Source organism: Diceros bicornis, chromosome 14 (assembly GCF_020826845.1).
Source record: "Diceros bicornis minor isolate mBicDic1 chromosome 14, mDicBic1.mat.cur, whole genome shotgun sequence".
Lineage (NCBI taxonomy): Eukaryota > Metazoa > Chordata > Mammalia > Perissodactyla > Rhinocerotidae > Diceros > Diceros bicornis.
In genome coordinates, this window is record NC_080753.1 from 35,924,960 (window position 1) to 35,947,033 (window position 22,074).

The following is a 22,074-nucleotide window of genomic DNA, read 5'->3' on the forward strand; positions in this document are numbered from 1 at the left end:
AGCTCTCTTTTATGTTTTGGACTCTTGTTCCTTCTCTTCGACCCTCCACACCTCTCAGCTCTGCCCACCAGGGCTGAGGTCTTGGAAGAAACACACCATTTGCAAAGTTGGCATGCTGTAATTTGCAACGAGGAGGTTCCTGGTCTCCAGTTCATGGCAGAGACCCTCTTGTCTGCGTTACTCTCCAGCACAGGTGTCCTCTGATGGAGAAACGAGCATCTGTCTGGCCATAGCCAGAGAGGGCTTCCAGATGGAAGATGAAGAGAGGAGTGGAAACACGTGGGTAGTAAAAGGGGGAAAGGAAGGAAGGAGCTGGGGAAAGGAGGAGAAAAGGTAGATGACAGAAGAAGAGAAATCAATCCTATTTGGAATTCAGAGTATTCCTAGAAGTGCAGATTGAAATGTCCCCATAGTGAAGAGGCCAGTGAGTGTGCAACTTGATGGATGCGACATCCCCGAGGACCAATACGTGGACCATCCAGGCTCTCCACCCCTGCCGAGATGCAACATCACTCAGAAGGGGTTTCCTGGAAGGAGGAGAAAATAACTTGAAAAATCTGTCAGTAGTTTCTATCATGAAATCATTAAACCAGGGAGAGGAAAAGCTCTCTGGGGTCATCTTATCTCTGTGCCTGCCTCAGTGGTTGGTCTTGGAGGTGAGGCACAGGGCAGCTGCTGGAGGGACTGGGAAAGGAGGCCAGCCTGAGTGGGATTCCTGGAGAGGGGCAGTATAAATGGAGCAAATCAGGCAGCAGGTGGGAGTGGCCCCAGCTTCCTTCCTTGCCACCTGTGAAACTTGTCTCTAACAGCTGGCCATCTTCGCTGCCTTCCCTTCTGCCTCATAGGAGTCCCCCCTCCACCCATGCTCTCCAGCCTCTCCTCTCCAGGATTTTGATCCCTCAATAGCCCCTCTCTTCCTCTTGCTGTTTTCCTCGTTTTTTATTCTCAGCGTATAAGAAGGAGAAGAGAACTTACTTAGTTCTTCAAGAAAGTGCCCTGAAAACAAAGAGAAATAGGTGATTGGTGGAAGATAACTAGCTTCCTCCCGACATCCTCCCTGTGCAGATTCTCAGTGACCCACCCTTCCCTTTCCACTAAGGGACCCCACAGATCTCAGTAAGTGGTTCTCTTTACAGATTCTCTGAGGACACGGGTTGGCCATGGGGACAGAGGAGGAAAGAAATCTTGGCTCTCTGAACCTTGAGCCTTGGTTCCACCCTCTTTCTGTTTCCCACTCAGGGCCGACTGCTGCTTGGTGGTCCTGTTGCTGCCCTGCCACTGCACCTGCTAGTCTTCGATGTAGCCAGTTGTAGCAGATGATCAAGGCAACCAGGGGTCCGAGAACCGGCACAATTACAAACAGGGTTATCTTCCAGCAGGGCACCATCAGAAAGTGGGGATCTGAATTGTTCACCACAGAACAAACAGGATTAACACGTGTTCCCCCTTATGTCCCACCCGCCCCTTCTCCATTAATTATTGGGTTTCTTAACCTGGGATCCAAGAACACCAAAGGAGTCTGGATGGAATCCAGGGAGTCCATGAACTTGGATGAGAAAAGCACTACATCTTTATTTTCACTAACCTCTAACTGAATTTAGGATTTTCTTCCATTAGTAATGTAGGCAACAAATCAGTTATTAGGAGTATCTGATTTTATCACCAATGGGAATCACAGATGCTTTCATTCCCGTTAGTTGTTGTAGAAGTCTCAAAATACTGTTTATGGTTATCAATATTTTGAAGTTACAGGTTATTAGACCTGCTGCTACATTGTTATTTAATATATTTTTGTTATTTAAAGAAACATTTATGTTACTATATCACAGATTTGTTTATATTTTGATAACTATATTTCAATATAATGGTTTTCTTTGTAATCCTATGTGTTATATTTTATGTGTGTATTTAAAACGTTATTCTGGGAGGGGATCCATTTGGCTTCACCAGACTGCCAGAGATTCACGGTACAAAAAGAATTAAAGCCTTTGCTATTTGAATCCTAGAAAACAAAGATCCTATTCCTCCCCTGTGGGTTGCAAAGACTCGGGGTGTATGTGTGTGTGTGGTCTTCACACTGATACAATGCCATAAATGCTAGGATGGAGTTCTTGGTTGTGCTACGTGCCAAGGGAGCAGCGTAAGATCACCTACTGCCTCAGGAGAGGCTGTTTAGGAAGGCTGCTCAGAGCAGGGACCATCTGTGCTCTGCCTTATGGCAACTTATAATTTCTGCAACATCCATTCAACAAATACTCGGGTGCCCTTCTGTTGTAGACATTGTCCTAAGGCACTGGGCAATCTGCAGTGAACAAAAGGACAGAGACCATATCCTTGAGAGGCCAACATTCTAGTGGGACTTGCTGTCTTCAGTCTTCAAGAAGCCTTCCCTTAGTCATGTGTAGTTACTCATTCTATACTCATGAAAACTCATTCCACCACATGAGTTCAGTCGATGGCATATTTAGTTCGTGTATATGTATCACCTCCCCAACTAGACATCAAATAATGTGCATAAAGTGCTTGCAATTCCTACAGAATGAGTTAACACATGTAAGCTGTTAGTATCGTACCTGGCACATACAAGTATAATGAAAGTATTTGCTATTATCTTACCAATCCTAGATGCAGATGATGACTTATTCAAAGAAAGAAAAAGCAGGGCAGAGAGGGAAGGAGATAGGGAGGGGACCAACCAGGAGCCAGAGTCCTTATTTCCCCAGGTGACTGGAACCCAGTGAAACTCCAAGCTGGCCTGGAAGGGCCAGGGTGGCCCAGCACTTACCAAAAGTCCGGTGGAGATTCTCTGAAAGAGGAACACATGGAAAGGCACTTAGCAGGCACTCAAAGGGGATCCTTATTCCTTCTCTAAGCCTTTGTTATTTAATCACTTAAAATTGTTTCTAGTCATGACGTATACTGGAGGAATGATGCTGTAGGATTTTGCTTCTACCCTGGCTTAAGGAAGGGAAGGGGAATGAGACTCTAATTCTTGGCTGGTTATAGGAGTTTTAAATAGTGAATTTCCCACCTGAAGGGATTACAGGGTACTGGGACAGAAGCAGAGATGGTCTGAGAAAATGACCATTTCAGTTATGCCAAAAGATCAGAAGAGAGGGATCTGGGAGGGAGGGTGCCTGGAACTCACCCATCTCTGCTGGCAGTTTTCCTAAAAGAGAAAAAAGCAACATTTTTAGTTCTGCCCTGGCACTAGATGGGGCCCCTTCTGCACCCAGCACCCTGGGCCATTGTGCAGACTGTTTCTCTGCAGCCCAGGAGCACCCTTAGGAGCAGGGGAAGAGCACTGAATTTGGAGCCAGGAGTTCAGGCTCTTTCCCTGGCTATTGTCTGGATTAAATATTGGGATAAAGAACATGGAGAACCTCGATAGACAGCAATGCCCCAAACCAACCTAAGGCTTTATTACCTCCCCCACTGCTCTTTGCTCTTTTCTTGGTGGTTCTCAGCTCACGTTGCAACTCCATCCCACTGGGTTGTCACTTTGTAAATCTAAAGCTACTTCCTGTCTAAATGAGGAAGGGAGGAACTAACATTTAGTTCAGCAGCTATTTTGTGACTGGCTCTGTACTAGGCCAGTACTAGGCCAGCTACTTTGTGACTGGCTCTGTACTTTACATAACATCATCCCCTTTATTCCTCCTTTATAACGTAGGAGGGAGGCTGTTATCTCTACCTGACAGGCAACAAGCTTGGAGAGTTCAAGTCAGTGCCTGAGCTGGATTCAAATCCAGGCTGCCTAACTCCATTGATTAGGTTCTTTCTGCTCAGCCCTGTGGACTGAAGGCCTTTTTCACGTGGGAGAAGTAGGTAACTGAGTATCTGGGATGAATTCAAGGGGAGAGAAAAGACCCTATTATTGATCTCACCAACATCCCCCCTCACATACCTCAAGCCCTCCTCACTGCTCTATCCTTTTAGGAATAGGAGGGGGGAGGAGGAGAATTGAAGGTCCTGCATGCTTTGGCTTTGAGGAGAACACTTGGTGGGGGGAAAAGTCTCAGAATGGAAGCTCTGGGCACAAAAGAGCTTCATCGACAGCTAAAGCCAAGTCCTCAGTGTTGAATGGGAAAGGAGAAGACAATTTTTGAATACCTACTATGTGTTAGGGACTTTTCCTTACAGTATCTTTATTTAAACCTCTTAATAGCATAGACCTGCCTGACTCTGAAGCTCACTCTCCAAGTCTCATAAAGCTGCTGGGTATGGTACAGGGGCCAGGAGATAGGGGTTAGGCCTGAGCTCTGCCACTTACAAGCTGTGTCAGCTTGAGTAAATCTGAACCACTCCAGGCCTCAGTTGCCTCCTCTGTAAAATGGGGCCATTATATGTCAGCCCTTCCTCATAGTAAAATGCAAGGTCCTATTACCTGAATGAAAGCGTTTGGTAAGGTATAAAACTTGTCATTATGGAGTTCTGAACCCAGAAGTCACTAAAAAATAAATGTTAGCTGACTGAGCTCTAAGAGGCCAGCTCATTTCAGGGAAGGATCCCAAGCGGCCCACCCTCCAGTCTGTACCTCTCAGTCTGTGCTGCAGGCAGAGGAAGACGAGGCCCACGGTGATCTGCAGGAGGAGCATGGGCAGGACTGCGATGAGAACTAGCACTCCAGGGCTGATCCAGTAGAAGGGATCTGAAAGGCAGCACCAAATGGGCCACGCTGTATCCTCAACACCCAGGACAGCGCCTGGGGCTTCATAAATCAGGTTGAATAAAGGAATGAATATCACCAAGATTCAAAGAAGATGACACAGAGTTGACACCTGAGCTTAGTCTTGAAGAAAAAGTGAGAAGGTGTGATATGAAAACATCATATCACATCTTCCTGTTTCCAGGAAGGGCTAGTGGTTTAGAATGACAGGAGTTAAGTTGTATATTGGGCCAGTCTTGGAGAGTTTTGAGAACAAGCTAAGGGACTAAGATCTGATCCTCAAGGCCATGGGGGTACATGGAAGGACTCCAAGCTGAGGAGTGACAAGATCTGATTTACTGACTGCAGGACTGGAGGAGGGAGGGAGGGAGGTAGGTCAAGAGGCCACGGTAATAGTTAAAGTAAAAAACAACATGAGTCTGAACTAGGACGGTGGTGGAGATATAGGAAGCCAAGGGATCTGTGAACCTAAATAGGATAAAAGTACCTACTTATTTTCAGTAACCTTTCAACTGAGATTTAGCATTTCTTTCAGTTATGTTTGTAGGCAACACACCACAATAATATGAACAGAATCTTTGACTTTGTCATCAATAAAAATCACTAATATTTTCATATCACACTAGAGTTGTTGCAGAAATTTCAAAATATCACTTACATTCATCACTATTTTGAAATCACACCAACTACCAGGGCCATTCCATATCTTGTTATTTTAATATTTTGATATCTGTATTTTAATACAAATATGTTTTATTTTATGCATTTAAAACATCCTTCTTGGGCCGGCCCCGTGGCTTAGCGGTTAAGTGTGCGTGCTCCGCTACTGGCAGCCCGGGGTTCGGATCCCTGGCACACACTGAGGCACTTCTTGTCTGGCCATGCTGAGGCCGTGTCCCACACACACCAACTAGAAGGATGTGCAACTATGACATACAACTATCTACTGGGGCTTTGGGGAGAAAAAGGGAAAAAAGGAGGAGGATTGGCAATAGATGTTACCTCAGAGCCGTTCTTCCTCAGCAAAAAGAGGAGGATTAGCATGGATGTTAGCTCAGGGCTGATCTTCCTCACAAAAAAAACAAAACAAAAACAAAACAAAACAAAACAAAAATCCTTCTAAGAAAGGGTCCATTAACTTCACCAGTCCACCAAAGGGATACACGACACACAAAAAAGTTCAGAACCCCTCTTCTGGAGCTTTTGAGAAAGTAGGATCCACAGGATTCTGTAACTGAGTGGGTGTGGAGTGTGATAAGTAATGAGGGAGGCGATGGCCTTCAGCCCTTCAGTTCCCATTCTAGAATCTCGTTCCTCAGTGCCCTAAAGCTCTACCTGTCTAATCTCAGTGTACCACGCCACGGGCCAAGCCCTTTTCATCTTGATCTCTGATTTAGGGGCTAGATAAAGATATTTACCACCAAGGGTAGGAATTAAGTCACAGCAAACAACATTAAACTGGCTCAGGAGGGTTTCTTGGGTATAAATACAATCCTTCAAGCTGCAGCTTAAGGCTCTTGCCTGTTATTATGTTCCTCAGAAGAAAATGCATTACATTGAGGGTAATATGCAAAGTGAAATAAGTCAGAGGGAGAAGGTCAAATACCGTATGATTTTCTTCATTAAGTAGTAGATAATAACAACAATAAACAAACACATAGGGACAGAGATTGGATTGGTGGTTACCAGAGGGGAAGGGGGGAGGGAGGAGGGTGAAAGGGATAATTCGGTACATGTGTGTGGTGATGGGTTGTAATTAGTATTTGGGTGGTGAACATGATGTAATCTATGCAGAAATAGAAGTATAATGATGTACGCCTGAAATTTTTACAATGTTATAAACCATTGTTACTGCAATAAACAAAAAATTAAAAAAAACCCCAGAAAATGCAGTAAACTCTACTTTCCTAGTTCTTATCAGAAGTTACCTGTAGCAACGTGATTTAGCAAGCACATCCTTCAGTTATTTTTTTTTTGCACACCTTTTATACTTTCACAAAGAATTAGAATCAAAAAAGAGAGAAAAGGAGACATTATGAGCCTTCTGATATAAAGCGATAGGAAGTATATAGCATCACCTGTGAAGTCTGCTTGACAAAACAAATCGAACCTGAATCTGATCAGGCGTCTGTATCAGTTCACAGGAAACACGGGGTGTGGGGCACCAAGTGAACAACATTGGAATGAAATCAGCAAAATCTAGACTGCGGGAAACTCTAGGGGGCAAGTACCAGCGCGTGGATCTTGTTTGGATCCGATTCAAACAAACCAATTGTAAAAATATATTTATGAAACGATCAGGAAAATTGGAACACAGATTGGGTATTGACATTAAGGAATTTTTGTTGATGTTTAAAGATGTGGTAATAGTATTATGGTTATGATTTTTTTTAAAGAGTTCTTTTATTTGAGTGATACATTCTTGACGATTTAGCAACGAAATGATGATGCTGCCTAGGATTTGCCTCAGTGATTCAGTTGGGGAGGGTGGTAATGAGTGGGGTCAGGTGAAACAGTTGTCTGTCTCTATGTTGATAATCTTTGCAGGCAGATGATGGGTACTTGGAGGTTCATTATAATATTCTCTCTACTTCTATGTATGTTTTAAAGTTTCATACCTAGGAGTTTAAAGACAGGATTAGAGGCGCCGGCCCCGTGGCTTGGCAGTTAAGTGCGCGCGCTCCACTATTGGCGGCCCGGTTGGGATCCAGGCGCGCCCCGACGCATCGCTTCTCCCGCCATGCTGAGGCCCTGTCCCACATACAGCAACTAGAAGGATGTGCAACTATGACGTACAACTATCTACTGGGGGGCTTTGGGGGAGAAAAAGGAGGAGGATTAGGCAATGGATGTTAGCTCAGAGCCGGTCTTCCTCAGCAAAAAGAGGAGGATTAGCACGGATGTTAGCTCAGGGCTGATCTTCCTCACAAAAGAAAAAAAAAAAAGAAAGGATTAGAGACAGCTGGTAATAAATCACAAAAATGACAAGAGAAAAATAAAGTCAGAGAGATAAAAAACTTTAGAGAAAAAGGGGAGGTAATTACAACCGAAACTTGCAATCATACAGTTACTGCATTTCAGTCCTAAATTTGTCTCAGCTTCCTGGCTCCCCAGGCTAGGCGATGATTCTTTGTTTACTTGTAAAACACCCTATTTTAGCCTTTTAGGCATGCAGATTATGAGATGGGAGGAAGAGGGTTGAAATGTGGAAACCAACCCAAAGGAAAACTTTCTCGCCTGAGGCAAAGCTTTAGTTTCTTCTTCCTCTTTTTTTTTGGTGTGGTGGGGATGGCGAGTGTACTGGGGAGGCAGTTAGTGAGCTAGGAAGTTATTGAACAGGCAGGAGAAAAATCTGCAACTGGAGAGGTCCTCACCATTGGACTTCTTTGCAGGTAAAAATTCCCCACTAAAAACAGCTGTATGAAGAACATTCTGTGACACACAAAGCTACGTTCATATCCCTGCAGTGACTCTCTAGAAACAGTGCTTTGTTATCCCGCACACAATGCCACCTTCTGGTCCCAGCTCTGCAACAGTTGCCCTCAAGATACAAAAGTGATTGATTGTCTGATGTTTACGCTGCAGGTGGGGAGGAAAGAAAGGGAAAGGACCTGAAGCTAGGCCCTCAGGGCATTTTTGTTCTTCAACTAAATAGCAATTAACTCTCAAATCTCCTCCTTCATCCACTTCACCTTGTCCACGTCTTAACCATCCTGGGATAAAACAAAAAAAAATAAATTCCAAAATCATCCATCACACAAAACATACGGAAAACAAAATTCTGAAGAAAGGAAGGGGTGAAGGTAAAATCTATAGGTGACATCTCTTTCTTTCTGTGGTTATGTTTGGACATTTGTTTTACTTGCTTATTCACTTGAACTATGTTTACCAGGAATATATTTTTCAATAATGTTTCTCATCTAATAAAATACCACAAACACATCACAGGAGGAATTCATTGTAATAGGATGTGATCAATTTGACTCGTTAGGAATAATGCCCTTGTGTATAACAAATAAATAAAAAGATATTCCAAAGTAAAACAGAGAAAGAAGTACACTTGGATACTTAGATTAACTTTCAGATTATTCGTATTCCCCTCCAGCAGTACAAAATAATCAGGAATTTATTATTTTGGATTTTGCTGCCTCCATTTCTCATTTTTTTTTCTATTTTGGATATTTTTTCCTTTTATTTAAAAAAATTTTTTTCTTTAATTTTCCTCTCTATGTACCCACAAGTGTACATATCGTATATTCTTTTATATGAATGCATAACTATGATCAAATGGATAATTATGATCTTTTGTTTTTTTTTTGGGTTGGGTCACACCCCATGCTCCCTCCTCTCCCCTCTTCCCCCAGTAAACCATATTAACCTAACTTTCTTATGCACATCCTTTCATTTTTTAGTGCAATATATCTATATCAATATTGAATATATATACATATTCACAAACATATGGTATTTGTTTTTGTTCCCTACATTCTGTAGCTTGCCTTTATCATTCAACAATACCTTGTGGAATGCCTCCAAGTCATCTGGTAAAGCCCTAAACTATCTTTTTTTTTTTTTTTCCATTTGCTGAATTTATTTAAACAAATCTATTTAGAAATATCATAAACAAAACTTCTGACATGTAAACATACTGCCATGTTCCTGAAACAGATGTTAACACCTGATCGAAGTTAATAAACACTTGCTAGGAAAGCTGTCCATTAATAAGGCCAGTCTTCAGTAAAACTAAAACCATTACTATCTTTTTAATGGCTACGTAATATTCATGGTACTGATAACAATGTTTATTCAGTCACTTCCCTACTCGTGAGAATTGACTTCCATTCCAGTTTTTCCCACTCTGAATAATGAGGCAACAGACATCCATGAGCATCTGAATCCGCATGTACTGATGTGATTATTTCTATAGGATCGATTCCCAAGAGTGAGATGTTTGGGTTGAAGGATCTCATCTCAATGGAAACAATGATTGAAGTTTCAAAAGGAGGTCTTGGCCACGCAACAGATAATATCTAATATTATATGGCTCTACTCACCTTCCACTTTCAATTCTATTGCTGCCTCCTCTTGGTAAGAATGATCTCGGAAGAAACAGGTGAAACCTCCTTCATCTGAGAACCTTACATTCCGGATCTTGAGGGTCACCTTTCCCTCACCAATAGTGTCTTTCAGCAGCTCCGTCCGGCCCCGAAATTCAGGTGCCTGCTCTCCATCTTGATCTTTGCCATTTCGGTAGAGATGAACCACCCTAGAGAAGGGGGGCCGGTACCATCCCACCTCCATGCCTGTAGCATTCTTTCCAGGAGATATGCGACATGGCAATTCCACTTCATCTCCCACCAGAGCCCGGATGGGGTGCCCTGGTCCTATTACTCTGAACTGTCCTGTCCAAGATACCAGAGAAAAGAAACTGAGCGTCACGAGGAACCTTGACAATAAGCATGTCATGAGAAAGGCTGCTTCAAAACAGGGAAAGAAGAAGACACTTGATTTTTAAATGAAATTCTAGAGCCAAGGAAGGAGGAGCTCAATTTCTCTTCTTAAGCATTAAAAAAATGGTCTCTGTTTATAGAGCTACTGTGAGTGTCCTGGATAGAACATTCTAGCACGTGGTCATCTCAACAGCTGCTGCTCACCTTTCTGCCAACTGTATCCATCTCTGATTCTTCAGTCCAGCCTTTAGGTCTAGCCTTGGAATGTGGTCCACCATCTTGCAGTTTAATTTTCCCATGGGCCTCCCTGTTCAGACTTGGCCAAATTGATCCCTACTCTCCCCTTAGAGGTTCTGCTTTTGTCACTCCTCTACCACTGCCTCTCCACCACTTCTCAGCCCTCTGTCCTTGTGTCCACCCTCTTCCCAAATTCTTCTCCTCTGACATCTTCCACTCTGGTGGTGGCTCTGTTTCTCTCTTCTTTTCCTTTGTACCTTCAACCCTCACTACAGCTCCTGGATCCTGCCCTGTACATGCTCCGGTCTGTTTCCTATGTGGGATGTGTCTCATCAGTCAGACTCAGAGCCACTAGAAGACAAGGTTGGTTTCTCCATTAGACCTGCAAGGATTTCCTGAGGCCTCCTCTGTTAGGTGGCTCCCTGAGGTTGGGAATCTGTGTTCTGTTTCTTTTATTTCTCCCTAACATATGAGAGCAGGGCTTCTGTATAAAAACTTATTAGTGCCTGATCATGCAGAACAGAGCTCTCAAACATGACAAGATGCTATAATTCAACAAACATTTGTCAAGATTTACTGTGAGGCAGGTACTACTAGGCACGTTATACACTTCATCTCACTGAACCCTGACAGCGACTCCAAATGGTTGCTATTATTACATCCCCACTAGACAGGTGAGAAACCATAGCTGGAAAGGTAGGTAAGAAGGAGTTCAATGACAGCCTTGAGTTAAGGTCATGTTATGGAGTTTGGGTTCTATTCTGAAGGCCATAGGGAGCCACTGAAGTTTTCTGAGGAGGGGAACCACTTCAGCACTTCTATGTTTCAGAAAGATAACTTGCATAGCAACGTGAGGATGAATTGAAGGAGGTGAGCCCAGGGCAACTAGCCTTTCTGTTCTCAGGGTCTCCCCAGGGCAGGAATAAAGATAAATCTTACCTGCATAGCTGGAAGACAGCTGGAGGAGGAGGAGGAAGAGGGATGGCAAGCAGCTGGGCAGAGAGGAGCTCAATAAACTTGCCATCTCCACTCTTGGTGGGCACAGAGAGCCCCTGCAGCAGGGTCAGGCCAAGCAGAGGCCCTCAGGGTGCATGTCCCCCACCACTGAAAAAGTCCAAGGGCAGGATCTGGGAGGGTAGTGCTGTCAGGGCCTGCCTCTTCCCAGTTGCCCTGCTGCAGCTGTGCTCCAAGGAACAGCCCCACGTCATCCTTGCCAGGCACTTACACAAAAGGGCTACAGATAGAGGGAATGACCAGGGTTTGCCTCCCCACCCCCTCAGAGCTACGGAGCAGAGGCTGCCTGGTACTGGGCTGTCCTCCCCTACTCCCTCCCGGGCACCCAGACTTTGAAGGGGCTTCTAGGATCTGACCAGTTGGGATGGATCACTCACTGGACCTCAGGAAGAGGCTTGTCCATGTAATCTGCAAGATTTCTTCAACTCCTCTCCACCCAGTATTAGCCAAGGGAGAGGGATCATTGTGGGCCATTAAAAAAAGAACATTTAGACTTGGTTTCCTATTTCTACCTTCTCATAACTGTCATTACCAGAACCTCCCTCGCTCCTACTGCAAATCCACACTCCCTTCCTTATGTTCAGACATATGATGGGTCACTCGGGCTTAGTTAGCTTCTCGCTCCCAAAGAATACACTTAGGAAAGTCATGAGTTGAATGTCAGGAGTTAATGGCCACTTGTGCACAGAGAGGCAAGAAGAAGGAAGGAAGATCAGCAGGGGCAGTGACTGTCACTCAGAACAGGCATTGAGGACAGAGCCAGCAACCAGGACACATCCCTCCAGCCTGGGCATCACTCTCTGATTTCCTCAGTGTCACAGGGGAAAGTGAGACCTGGAATGGAAACATGGCCTTTCTTCTTATCCCTGGACTCAGCTGATTACTGAAGGGTGAGACCAGCATCAGCACCAAGTTTGAAAACTATGTTTCCCAGTCATAAAGCAAGGATGTCTCGTCAAATAAGGAAAAAGGGTCAGGACGGACAATTTAAAGCCATATTGTCCAAAAGTGGGCCCCCGTATCCGGGGGTTCTGCATCCGTGGATTCAACCAACCCCAGATCGAAAGGCCTACAACGGTTGCATCTGTACTGAACATGTACAGACTTTTTTTCTTGTCATTATTCCCTAAACAATACAGTATAACAACTATTTACATAGCATTTACATTGTATTAAATATCATAAGTAGTCTAGAGATGATTTAAAGTATAGAAGAGGATGTGGGTATGTTATATGCAAATATTACATATCTTATGGATTTTGGTATCCACGAGGGGGCGGGCAGTCCAGGAATCAATCCCTCCATGGATTGGATGACTGTACAGTAATCACTAGCCACAGGTGTCCATTTAAATTAAAATTAAATAAAATTAAAAATTTAGTTTCTTGATTGCACTGGCCATGTTTCAAATGCTCAGTAGCATGTATGGCTGGTGGTTACCACACTGGACAGCACAAATACAGATAATTTCTATCATCACAAAAAATTATATTGGGTAGCACCATTCAAGGGCTAGGAACATAACTGGGACATACATTTTCTGCTTTTGTCTGAGACGAGCACAAGGGGCTAGAAGGGCATACTCTGGGAGTTGCTTATTCTGTCTCCCTGCCAGGCAGCTGGAGTTTGGGCAAAAGTAGGTTGGCTACTCTGGAGCTGTGAGGTTGAAAGTCAAGGTCAAGAGGGTTGAATCAGTTAGGAAGGGGAGCCTCTGTCTAACTTCCTCTCAAGTAGGGGATTCTCTCCTTCCAGAATCTAAAATATCCTGTATGCTCTTCCTCCATGATGCACATTCAGGTAGAGTTATGCACAAGATGCTTTCCTGGGCAGCGTTTAGGAGTTGTAGGATGCTTGAAATTGTCCAGCACCAGCCCAGTTGTCAAAAGCTGGTTGGGAGATCAGGTTGGGATGGAGGGTTTAGGGAGGAGAGAGGGACAGGGGCTGGCCAATCAAAGCCACTTTGGAAAAATCACAGCATCTCTGAAAAAACACCTTACCGAATGCTTCCATGTGCCACTGTTCTAAGCAGTTTATACGTATGAACTCATTTAATCCTCACAAAAATAAAAATGTTGAACTACTCTCCCTCTTATTTTACCAATGAAGAAATTGAGATAAAAAAGAAATTAAGTCACTTGCTCAAGGTCACACCACTAGGGAGTGGCAGAGTTGTGATTTGAAGCCAGTCTTTCTAGCCCTTGAGTGGCACTTGTAACAACTACACCACTCACCTCTGAAGAGCTCACCTCACTCACCTCCTGGCCCTGAACTTCCTCAGATCTCTGGAGAGAGAGTGGATTCCTGGAGCTGGGGTGAGAAGTCCTTTGGATGACATGATCTTTGGGGAAAGGTGACGTAAACAAGGAAAGGGAAGAGGGGCCATCAGCAAAAATGAAGCCAGTGGTGTTGCCATTTACAGAAATATGGGGTGTAGGAGCACCAGGTTTGTGCTAGGCATGAGCATAATATAGGTGTGTCTAAGACATGAAATTGCCATGTGTTGGTCAGAGCTGGTCATTTCCTTCAGCATGGAAATGTTACTTTAATTGATTTTGTGTAGCATATGTTATGTAATCTTGCAAGTATTCTTAGCTGGTTTCTTGTGTACATTATTCTTCTCAGTGATTTCCGTTTAATCTGCATCTCTCATCGTGTCTGATAACAGGTCGTGTACACAGTTACGCATACAAAGTGACATACTGTAAATACAATGAATGTGTATATTAATTAACATTCTGTCAATATGTGAAATAGTAACCACTCAATAAATGGTAGCTTATCCAGGTAGTTTCCCAAAAATAGTACTGCATAAGCTTTTCCAGATAATGTATGAAATATATATCTTACACAAATGATGACATATTGTTTATCTTCTTGTGTTGTTTACTTAATGCATAATTCCACATTAATACATAACACAGCTCTCTTGTACGTTTATTTATTTGTTTTTTATTTATTTTTTTGTGTGTGAGGGAGATCAGCCCTGAGCTAACATCAATGCTAATCCTCCTCCTTTTTTCCCCCAAAGCCCCAGTAGATAGTTGTATGTCCTAGTTGCACATCCTTCTAGTTGCTGTATGTGGGACGTGGCCTCAGCATGGCCGGAGAAGCGGTGCATCAGTGTGCGCCAGGGATCCGAACCCCGGGCCGCCGGTAATGGAGCCCGCGCACTTAACCGCTAAGCCATGGGGCTGACCTCTTGTACGTTTAAAAATTGATTTTTATTTATTTGTCTGTTCATTTGCTTCTGTTTCAAAATCCAAAAGGTATAAAACAACATATCTTGAAAATTTCCGTCACAGCCAACCATAGCCAAGTTGTTTTCTTTGAATCCTTCCCTATATACACATTTGCCACTAGAGGGCGCTCCAGGAGACAGTCACTGCGAGTGAAGACCAACATAGCACTGACATCCCCCTCCCTTTTTTTCCCACATAAATGGTAACAATTTATCTTGGAGATCTTTCCATATCAGTACCTAAAGAACATTCTTGTTATTTTGTACAGATACACAATATTTTATTGCAAGAATTTATTATACTTATTTAACTAGTTTCCCAGGACATTCAGTTTGTTTCGATTTTTTAAATATCTATTTTAATAGTTTGAAATAAGAATATATTCGATTAACATAAATTAACAAATATTTAACAGCAAATGTTATGTGTCAAGCTTTATATTATGCCTTGGTTATAAAAGTTTCAGCAAGACAGATAAAGTTCTTGCTTGAAAGTTATATTCCAATTATATTGCAGCTATATTCTAGTTAACATGTTGCCTGAGAGCACAAGTCAATGAGTATCAGGCCATCATTTTCAACCTTTTTGCTCCTACATATAATCTGGCAATGAATTTCGGTCTATTATGGCCAGCTACATAATTTGAGAGCCCCAATACAAAATGAAACTATGGGGTCCTTTGTTCAAATAGCAGGAAAGAAAGTCTTTTCCTTTCTTCTGCAGATTTGCTCTCTATATGTCATGAAGACTTTGTTTTTGTTTTTGCTATTTAATGTCTCATTCCTTCAGGCACAGGGGTACTTAGGGGGGTGAATGCAGGCCTTCACAAGTGCCTGGGGTCCTGCCACTGGACTTAGCAGGACAGGTGTGTATGCCTGACCCCCCTGGTCACAAGCCCATGAAGTTCACTCTGCCTTCTGCACAGGTGGAATTGTTGGCACAAAGAGTACATGCATTGGTAATTTTAATAAATAGTGATAACTTGCCCTTCACAAAGTTGTATACTTTGTACAAGTATACACACTGTACCACAGCTTTTTCCTCTGTAAGTGGGGGAATAATAACATCCACCTCATTAGAGGTGTGACGAGAATTACATGAAGGAGCCCATGTGAACTTGAATGGCACACAGTAACCACTCAGTAAGTGCTAGTATTAGCCCTCACATGCACCGATTTTCCTTTTGGAACTCTCTAGTGCCATAAATATCAAGAGGAATTGGACATTTTCTTCTCCACTTTTGTGGCTCAATTTTCATAGTATTGGTCTGGATATTCCATGGAGATTCAATGACTGATAGACTCTAAAATGTCTAATTTATATCCATTTAGCCAGACATTTCATAGGGCAGCCAGAGAAATGAGAACAAGGATCTGAATCATCTGACGCAGCTACCCAGCAAGTGAGTGCTTGTAGCATGTGAGCGCGTGGTAGGGAAGCCAGGAGCTGCTCTTTTATACTGATGTGTTTATATAAGTAACACACACAGTGTAGAAAACTAGAAAAAATATAGAGCACATAAAGCCAATGATGTTCTGCCAGAGGTTTAAATTTTATCTATCAACGTTTTCCCATTTTTATGTCTTCCTTGTTACTATTCTGAAATTCACCAGTATTTTCATCTTCGTAAAGGAAAGCTCTCAGCTTGTTATGAATCAGGTAAGGCACTTAGGTTTGTTTTTTTTTTCTTCCTCGAAATGGAAATGATTTTGATCAAAATATTATGGGTTGTTCTGTGGAATAGGTATTAAGCTGCTCTGTAGGTCTTCGTGGGGTAGAACAGTTAGGTGCAAGCTCTCAAGGCAGATTTCAGTTGAGTACAAAGAAGAATCTTCTCTCTATGAGAACTGCCAACCGGGGAGGGAACGGTCAGTTGGCGTGAGCTTCCCGTTCCTGGACGTTCAAGCCAACATTGAACGGGACGTTAGGCTAGGTAACCCTAAGGTTTTGTCCCAGCTGTAGGATCCTACAATAATATAAATTTTCCTTTCCCACCTTTTTTTCCGCTCCTCCTTGCCCCCTTTCCATTTCTCTAGCACCTTCACTTTTCGCCAACATCCCGCAGGATCTTGCAGGTGAAAGCCCGGGAGGGGCTCCCAGTCGCCCCGCAACAGCTGACGTCTACGGTTTTCCCACCAAGAATTGGTTGCCAGGAGACTTTGGGGGCGGGGAATAAGGCGGTGACTACAAATAGGCAAAAGCGAGGCGCCGGACCCAGTTCCCACCGACAAAGCCCTTTTTTACCGCTTGACTTCAGACCCACTGCCCTCGGTTACCTGCCTTCCTCCACTGTCCGCTTCGTTTCTCTGCGTTAGTCCTGCTTGGACTAAAGAGACCTAGAATGTTGCTTGGCCGATAGCTCAGGAGTGGGAAGACCCAGGTGGCCGTTCGGGCCCATGGCCCATCCCGGGGAGCACCCACCTGGTGATGGCCCTTCTATCACTGCGTGATTGCTCTGACATTAGGAAGACGCGGTGGTGGCCATTTTGGAACTGGGCAGCTGTCATTTTGCCCATCGTCTTGGGGCCTGGCAATTCCAGTCTTGTTTTCCCAGCAGAGAAAACTATATGGAAGCATAATTGTGTAGTGCGAAAATCCTGGATCTATTTCAAGAGTGGTACTATCCTTATTTGGGAATATGGAGGACCCTGCGTCTTCACATATAATAGGAGATATAGAAGTTTGGAAAGCCCAGATGCAAATTCCAGCTCCACTCAGCTGATTGATGAACATGTCAGCCTCTAGTTTACTGTCCTGTGGGAAGACCTACGACCTTGGACATAGAGCTTAAAGAAACCTCAGTTTCTTTAACTGTAAAATGGGGATTATAGCATCCACCTCATGCGGTTGATGTGAAGACTAAATGAGACAGGTTCATTAAGTGCCTAGGCCTGTGTCTGGCTCTCAGAAACCATAACACCTATTGTGCAGGGCCTGTGCATAGAAAGTTAGGCCATGAGGGCAGGACTTTATCTTGTTTTCTCCTTTCTTTATCCTGTGTTCTCCTAGGTGTGGAAGAGTGAGGGATACATAATACTAAGTTTGTTGAAAGAATGAATGACAAATGAGAACTCCCACCTTTAGATCTCCAGCTTTCCTATTCTCCTCCCTCTCATGCTGTGGGTTCCCTCCTCAGGCGCCTTGCATTCTAACCCTCTCCGTCAATATTTACAATTTTACTTGATCATACCAATTTGTTAACTGAAAGGTTAGTATTTTTGACTTTTGAACTTGAATTCTGGACTATGGGCTGTGTATCCTGATGAGGAAATTCCTGTGTCTGCTGGCCTGGAGGGAGCTATTTTGAGGGGCACAGATGACCCAGGATAAAATGGCTTTGGTTGCTTTTCAGGGGCCAGGCTGGGTTACCTGGAGCCAGTGTTTTCTCTCCTCTTCTCACCTATCCCTTCTCTTAATGTTATTCCCCATGGCCACTTCCACAGCTTCCAAGACTCTCATAGGTGCAGGACCCAAGTCCTTGTCTCTGTGTCATCTTCCCTCCTGTTCCAGGAAGGGGACATGTTAGTTTTGCCCTTCAGTGGCAATTGGTCTCTGTGTATATGTCAGCGAACATTGGTGGTTCTGCGCCTATAGCACCCAGCCTGGGGGCTGCTCAAGGATCCTCCAAGTGCCAGATGAGGAAACTGAGGTCCAGATTTTTTTTAACTGAGCCTATTCAAGTTGAACCAAACTTAGTCTTTCTTGTTGAATGAACTTTATGACAGCCATTTTGACCAACCAGAGCAATTTGGTTCTCATTTGCCCTTGGTTCTCAGCAGCATTCTGAATGCTTGGTGTTGCCAAGTCACTGGATAAAAGAGGCATATGTAGTTATAGTTTTATCCCAGAAAAAATGTTGTGGATGGGGAAAAACTATTATGTTAATATAGTTGACTGTAAGATTTTTAATATGCTTCTTGAAACTGTTGATTCAGTCAGTGACTTATTAACACCACCACAAAAGTTCAACCAGCTCGGTTAGTCTGTTGATGCTATTTCCTCGGAGGAGGACAAGGAGTTTGTAAGGAGCCAGTAAGCTATAAAGGGGCCTTAAATTTGGTGAGTGGAGTTGAATGTGGAGATGTGTGTGTCTAGGGGTGGGGTGGGGTAGGTGTGGGCACAGTGGTTTGGTGTTGGTATGGTTATACTTCTGGGGTGTCCTTGAGACATTATAGTGATTTCAACTAGCGAGGCACAGCTTTCTGCCTAATGGGTTAATCAGGGCTACATACTATTGTATTCAAATCAGGGCTGGGAGGCTGCCACCGGGCTTACCAGAAACGGGGATTTCCTTTTTATTTCATACATCGTTTGATATATCTTCACAGTGAGCATATGGCCTTTATTATAAGGATTTTTTTTTTTTTTAAATTACAAAACAAAGAAACCTGAAAAAGCTCCTCACTTGGGAAAAATGCTCAGTTTCTGAAAGGACCTAAGCTGGCCTTGCAACTAGTGCCATCTAATGGTCAAACTAAGTTATTGCTCTGAGGTTGGACACAGCAAGCGCAGGGAAGACCCTGGGTGCAACAGGGACGTGCCAGAAGGTATTTAGCGGATGATTTACTAGAGTCATTTGCCAAAGTTGTACAGAATTTATACTGACTGAAATATTAATCTACCGATGAACTCACATTAAGGACTTGGTGGAGTTCGTGTGGAGTTTTTAACCTCCTCAAAACGTTTCCTATGATTTTATTTGTTCCTCACAATAATATGTGACATAAGCATATCAAATCATTTTATTCCCTTTTACAGATGACAAAATTGAGGCCAGAGGTCTTGTGAGGAGTCCGAGGTTGGCCAGATGACTATTGTCAGGGCGAGACCTTGAGCCCTGGACTCTCGGTCACCAGACTGGCTTTCTTTTTTCAGGTGTCTCTGCTGCAGTTGGGGGTGGAGATATGCAGGCTTGATTTTATATTTAGATGTTTTATTAGGAACCATGACCTAGTGGTTCTCTAAGTTTTCTCTACCATTTCTGTAGCTTTTGTTTTGTTTTCTATACGTTTTTATTATTTGCCCTAACCTGAACTCTGGAGGGGTGATTTTTAGCAACAAAGCTAAACTTATGTCTAATTCATTTTTTCTTATTAATCAAACATTTTAAATTGTAACCTCCTCTAGTCTTCTAGTCACTACCATGTATATATGTGTGTGAGTAATTCCACACCAGAGTAAGGAAACTTGATATTTTAACTAGTGTTCATAACAAACATATGTTTCTGTTCTGATTTTTAAATAATAAAGACAGAGCATGGATTTATTTTGCTCTCTTTCTGGATTCCAGTTTTAAAATCACCTTACTAGACTCTAAGGGCTATGATGGCTGACACCATGTTTCACTCATGTGTGTGACCCCAAAGTCCCTGACATTATGCCTTATTCCATAATTATTTATTGAATAAATGAAAAAAAACCTCTATGGCTAACTAAGTTTCCTTCACACATCTGTAATACTTTTAATAGTAGTTATGGAAAATGTTATTAGCAAATAATAATATTTTCTTATGAGCCTGTTAACAATAATGTCAATACATAGGAAAAACATTCTGAACCCTTTGTTCTTCTCTTTCTGAGCAGACCTCTTGATGATGTTCTCTTTTTTAAGCGAGTCCCTTTTTGCCCATAGTTTGGTGATATCTAGCAAAATAAAAAATTCATACACTATTTACCCAATTCTACTCCCAGGAAGTGATTCTACAGATAAATCCCCACACATGGGAAATGACATATGTACAAAGTTATTCAATGCAGCATTGTTTGTAATTGCAAAAGATTATAAACGTCTTAGGGTCTATCAAAAGAGGGTTGATTAAATCAATTATGAGAGGGCCAGCCCCGTGGCTTAGCAGTTAAGTGCTTGCACTCCGCTACTGGCGGCCCGGGTTCGGATCCCGGGCGCGCACCAACACACTGCTTGTCTGTACATGCTGGGGCCGCGTCCCACATACAGCAACTAGAAGGATGTGCAGCTATGACATACAACTATCTACTGGGGCTTTGGGGGAAAAATAAATAAATAAAATTATTAAAAAAAATCAATTATGAGAGAGCCTTCCAATGGAATATTATTTAGCTATAATAAAGCAAGAGAGAGCTCCTCATGTATTGATATGGAACTCTCCTCAATTATAGTATACTACTATTGTGTCATAAAAGGGGAATTAGATTTGTTAAATAGCTATACTCTATCAAGAATAAAAAAGAAACCAATCCTGTCCATCATGAGGCCACACTAGGACATCTCTTCTGTATCCATTGTGAGGCATCTGAGCTGAGACTTGGCCACGGGGGACTTATGGGGGCAAAGGGAGCTAACTGTCTCTGAGAGCCTCTGTGGGCTAGGTACTTTCACATACATGATTATCTCAGTTAACCCCCATAACAGCACCAGGAGGGATATGTTATTATCCTCAATTTAAGAATGAGGAAAGTAAGGCTAAGCAATTCTTTGTAGATTTTGGAGTGGTGGCTTCTGGGGAACTTCTTGATCAATTTAGGACTGGGTGCCGTAGCAGTCCCCAGAGATGGAAAAAGATTTACAAGTCTCAGTGAAGGACTCAGAGAGGAGGCCGGTGGCCCCTCAGGCCTCTGCGGAGGGAAAAGAGGCAGCTTCTCTGAGCTTGCTGCTTCTGCCGCCCTGGGGCTTTCCGAATGGTTACTGGTGAAGGATGTGGGAAAGTATTCTTTCTGGGCTGGGAAATTGGAAAAACTCCATGTTTCTGTTTCTAAATCAACCACAAACATTCAACGAGTGTCTCTTACATTTGTAACATTACACACAAACATTTATTTTCTTGGTCTTCCTGTCTCTTCAAGGTCTAGATCATCTTTTTTCTTCCTTCTACTTGTCTCTCATAAATAAGATTTTAAGTACTAATACTTTGTCAGTGTTTCAAACTTATAGAGCACTTTATCTTGTTTGAGCCTCATAACTAGTTAGTGAAGCAAATGAGCAGCTATAGGATTTCGTCCCCCCATTTTATAGGTGAGGAAGCTAGGAATGAGAGAAGTTAAGTCGCTCGCTCTTAACAGTTGCTGTTTGCAAGGACACTGCAGTAGGTTTGATTCTAGGTTTTTTTTTACATCAAGTCCTGTTCTCTTTTACCTATGCTTTGCTGCCTGCCTTCATCTAAAAGAATTTCCTAAATAATATTGACTATGAAGCTGTCTTATAACTGAGAAAAATAGACATGACAACATTCTATTGTTCATGTCTTATCTCTCTCCTTCCCTCTCTCTCTCTCACTTGCTCTCTCTCTGTCATTCTCCTCCCAGCAAAGAAACATAACACTTGACTCTCTCTTTGCTCTTGTCTACCAAAAAATACGTGTAAAAGTCTATGTATAAATAAACAAAATAGACCATCAGTGTACCTCACAATATGGAATAAAAATGTTCTTGTAAACTACGTTTTGATAAATTGAACAATCCATACTTCATTTGATAAATCTGAAGTCT

General features: G+C 42.9%; 1 protein-coding gene across 1 annotated transcript; it reads right to left on the minus strand.

Moving 5' to 3' along the window:
• Window positions 1-151: 151 nt before the first annotated feature.
• MOG (myelin oligodendrocyte glycoprotein) lies at window positions 152-11,380 on the minus strand. The gene is made up of 8 exons (XM_058553878.1): window positions 11,296-11,380; window positions 9,724-10,071; window positions 4,538-4,651; window positions 3,149-3,169; window positions 2,786-2,806; window positions 1,285-1,401; window positions 979-996; window positions 152-261 (listed from the first exon to the last, which is right to left on the minus strand). The coding sequence occupies exons 1-8, from the start codon at window positions 11,378-11,380 to the stop codon at window positions 152-154; spliced, it is 834 nt and encodes a 277-aa protein (XP_058409861.1).
• Between the last annotated feature and the right edge of the window lie 10,694 nt (window positions 11,381-22,074).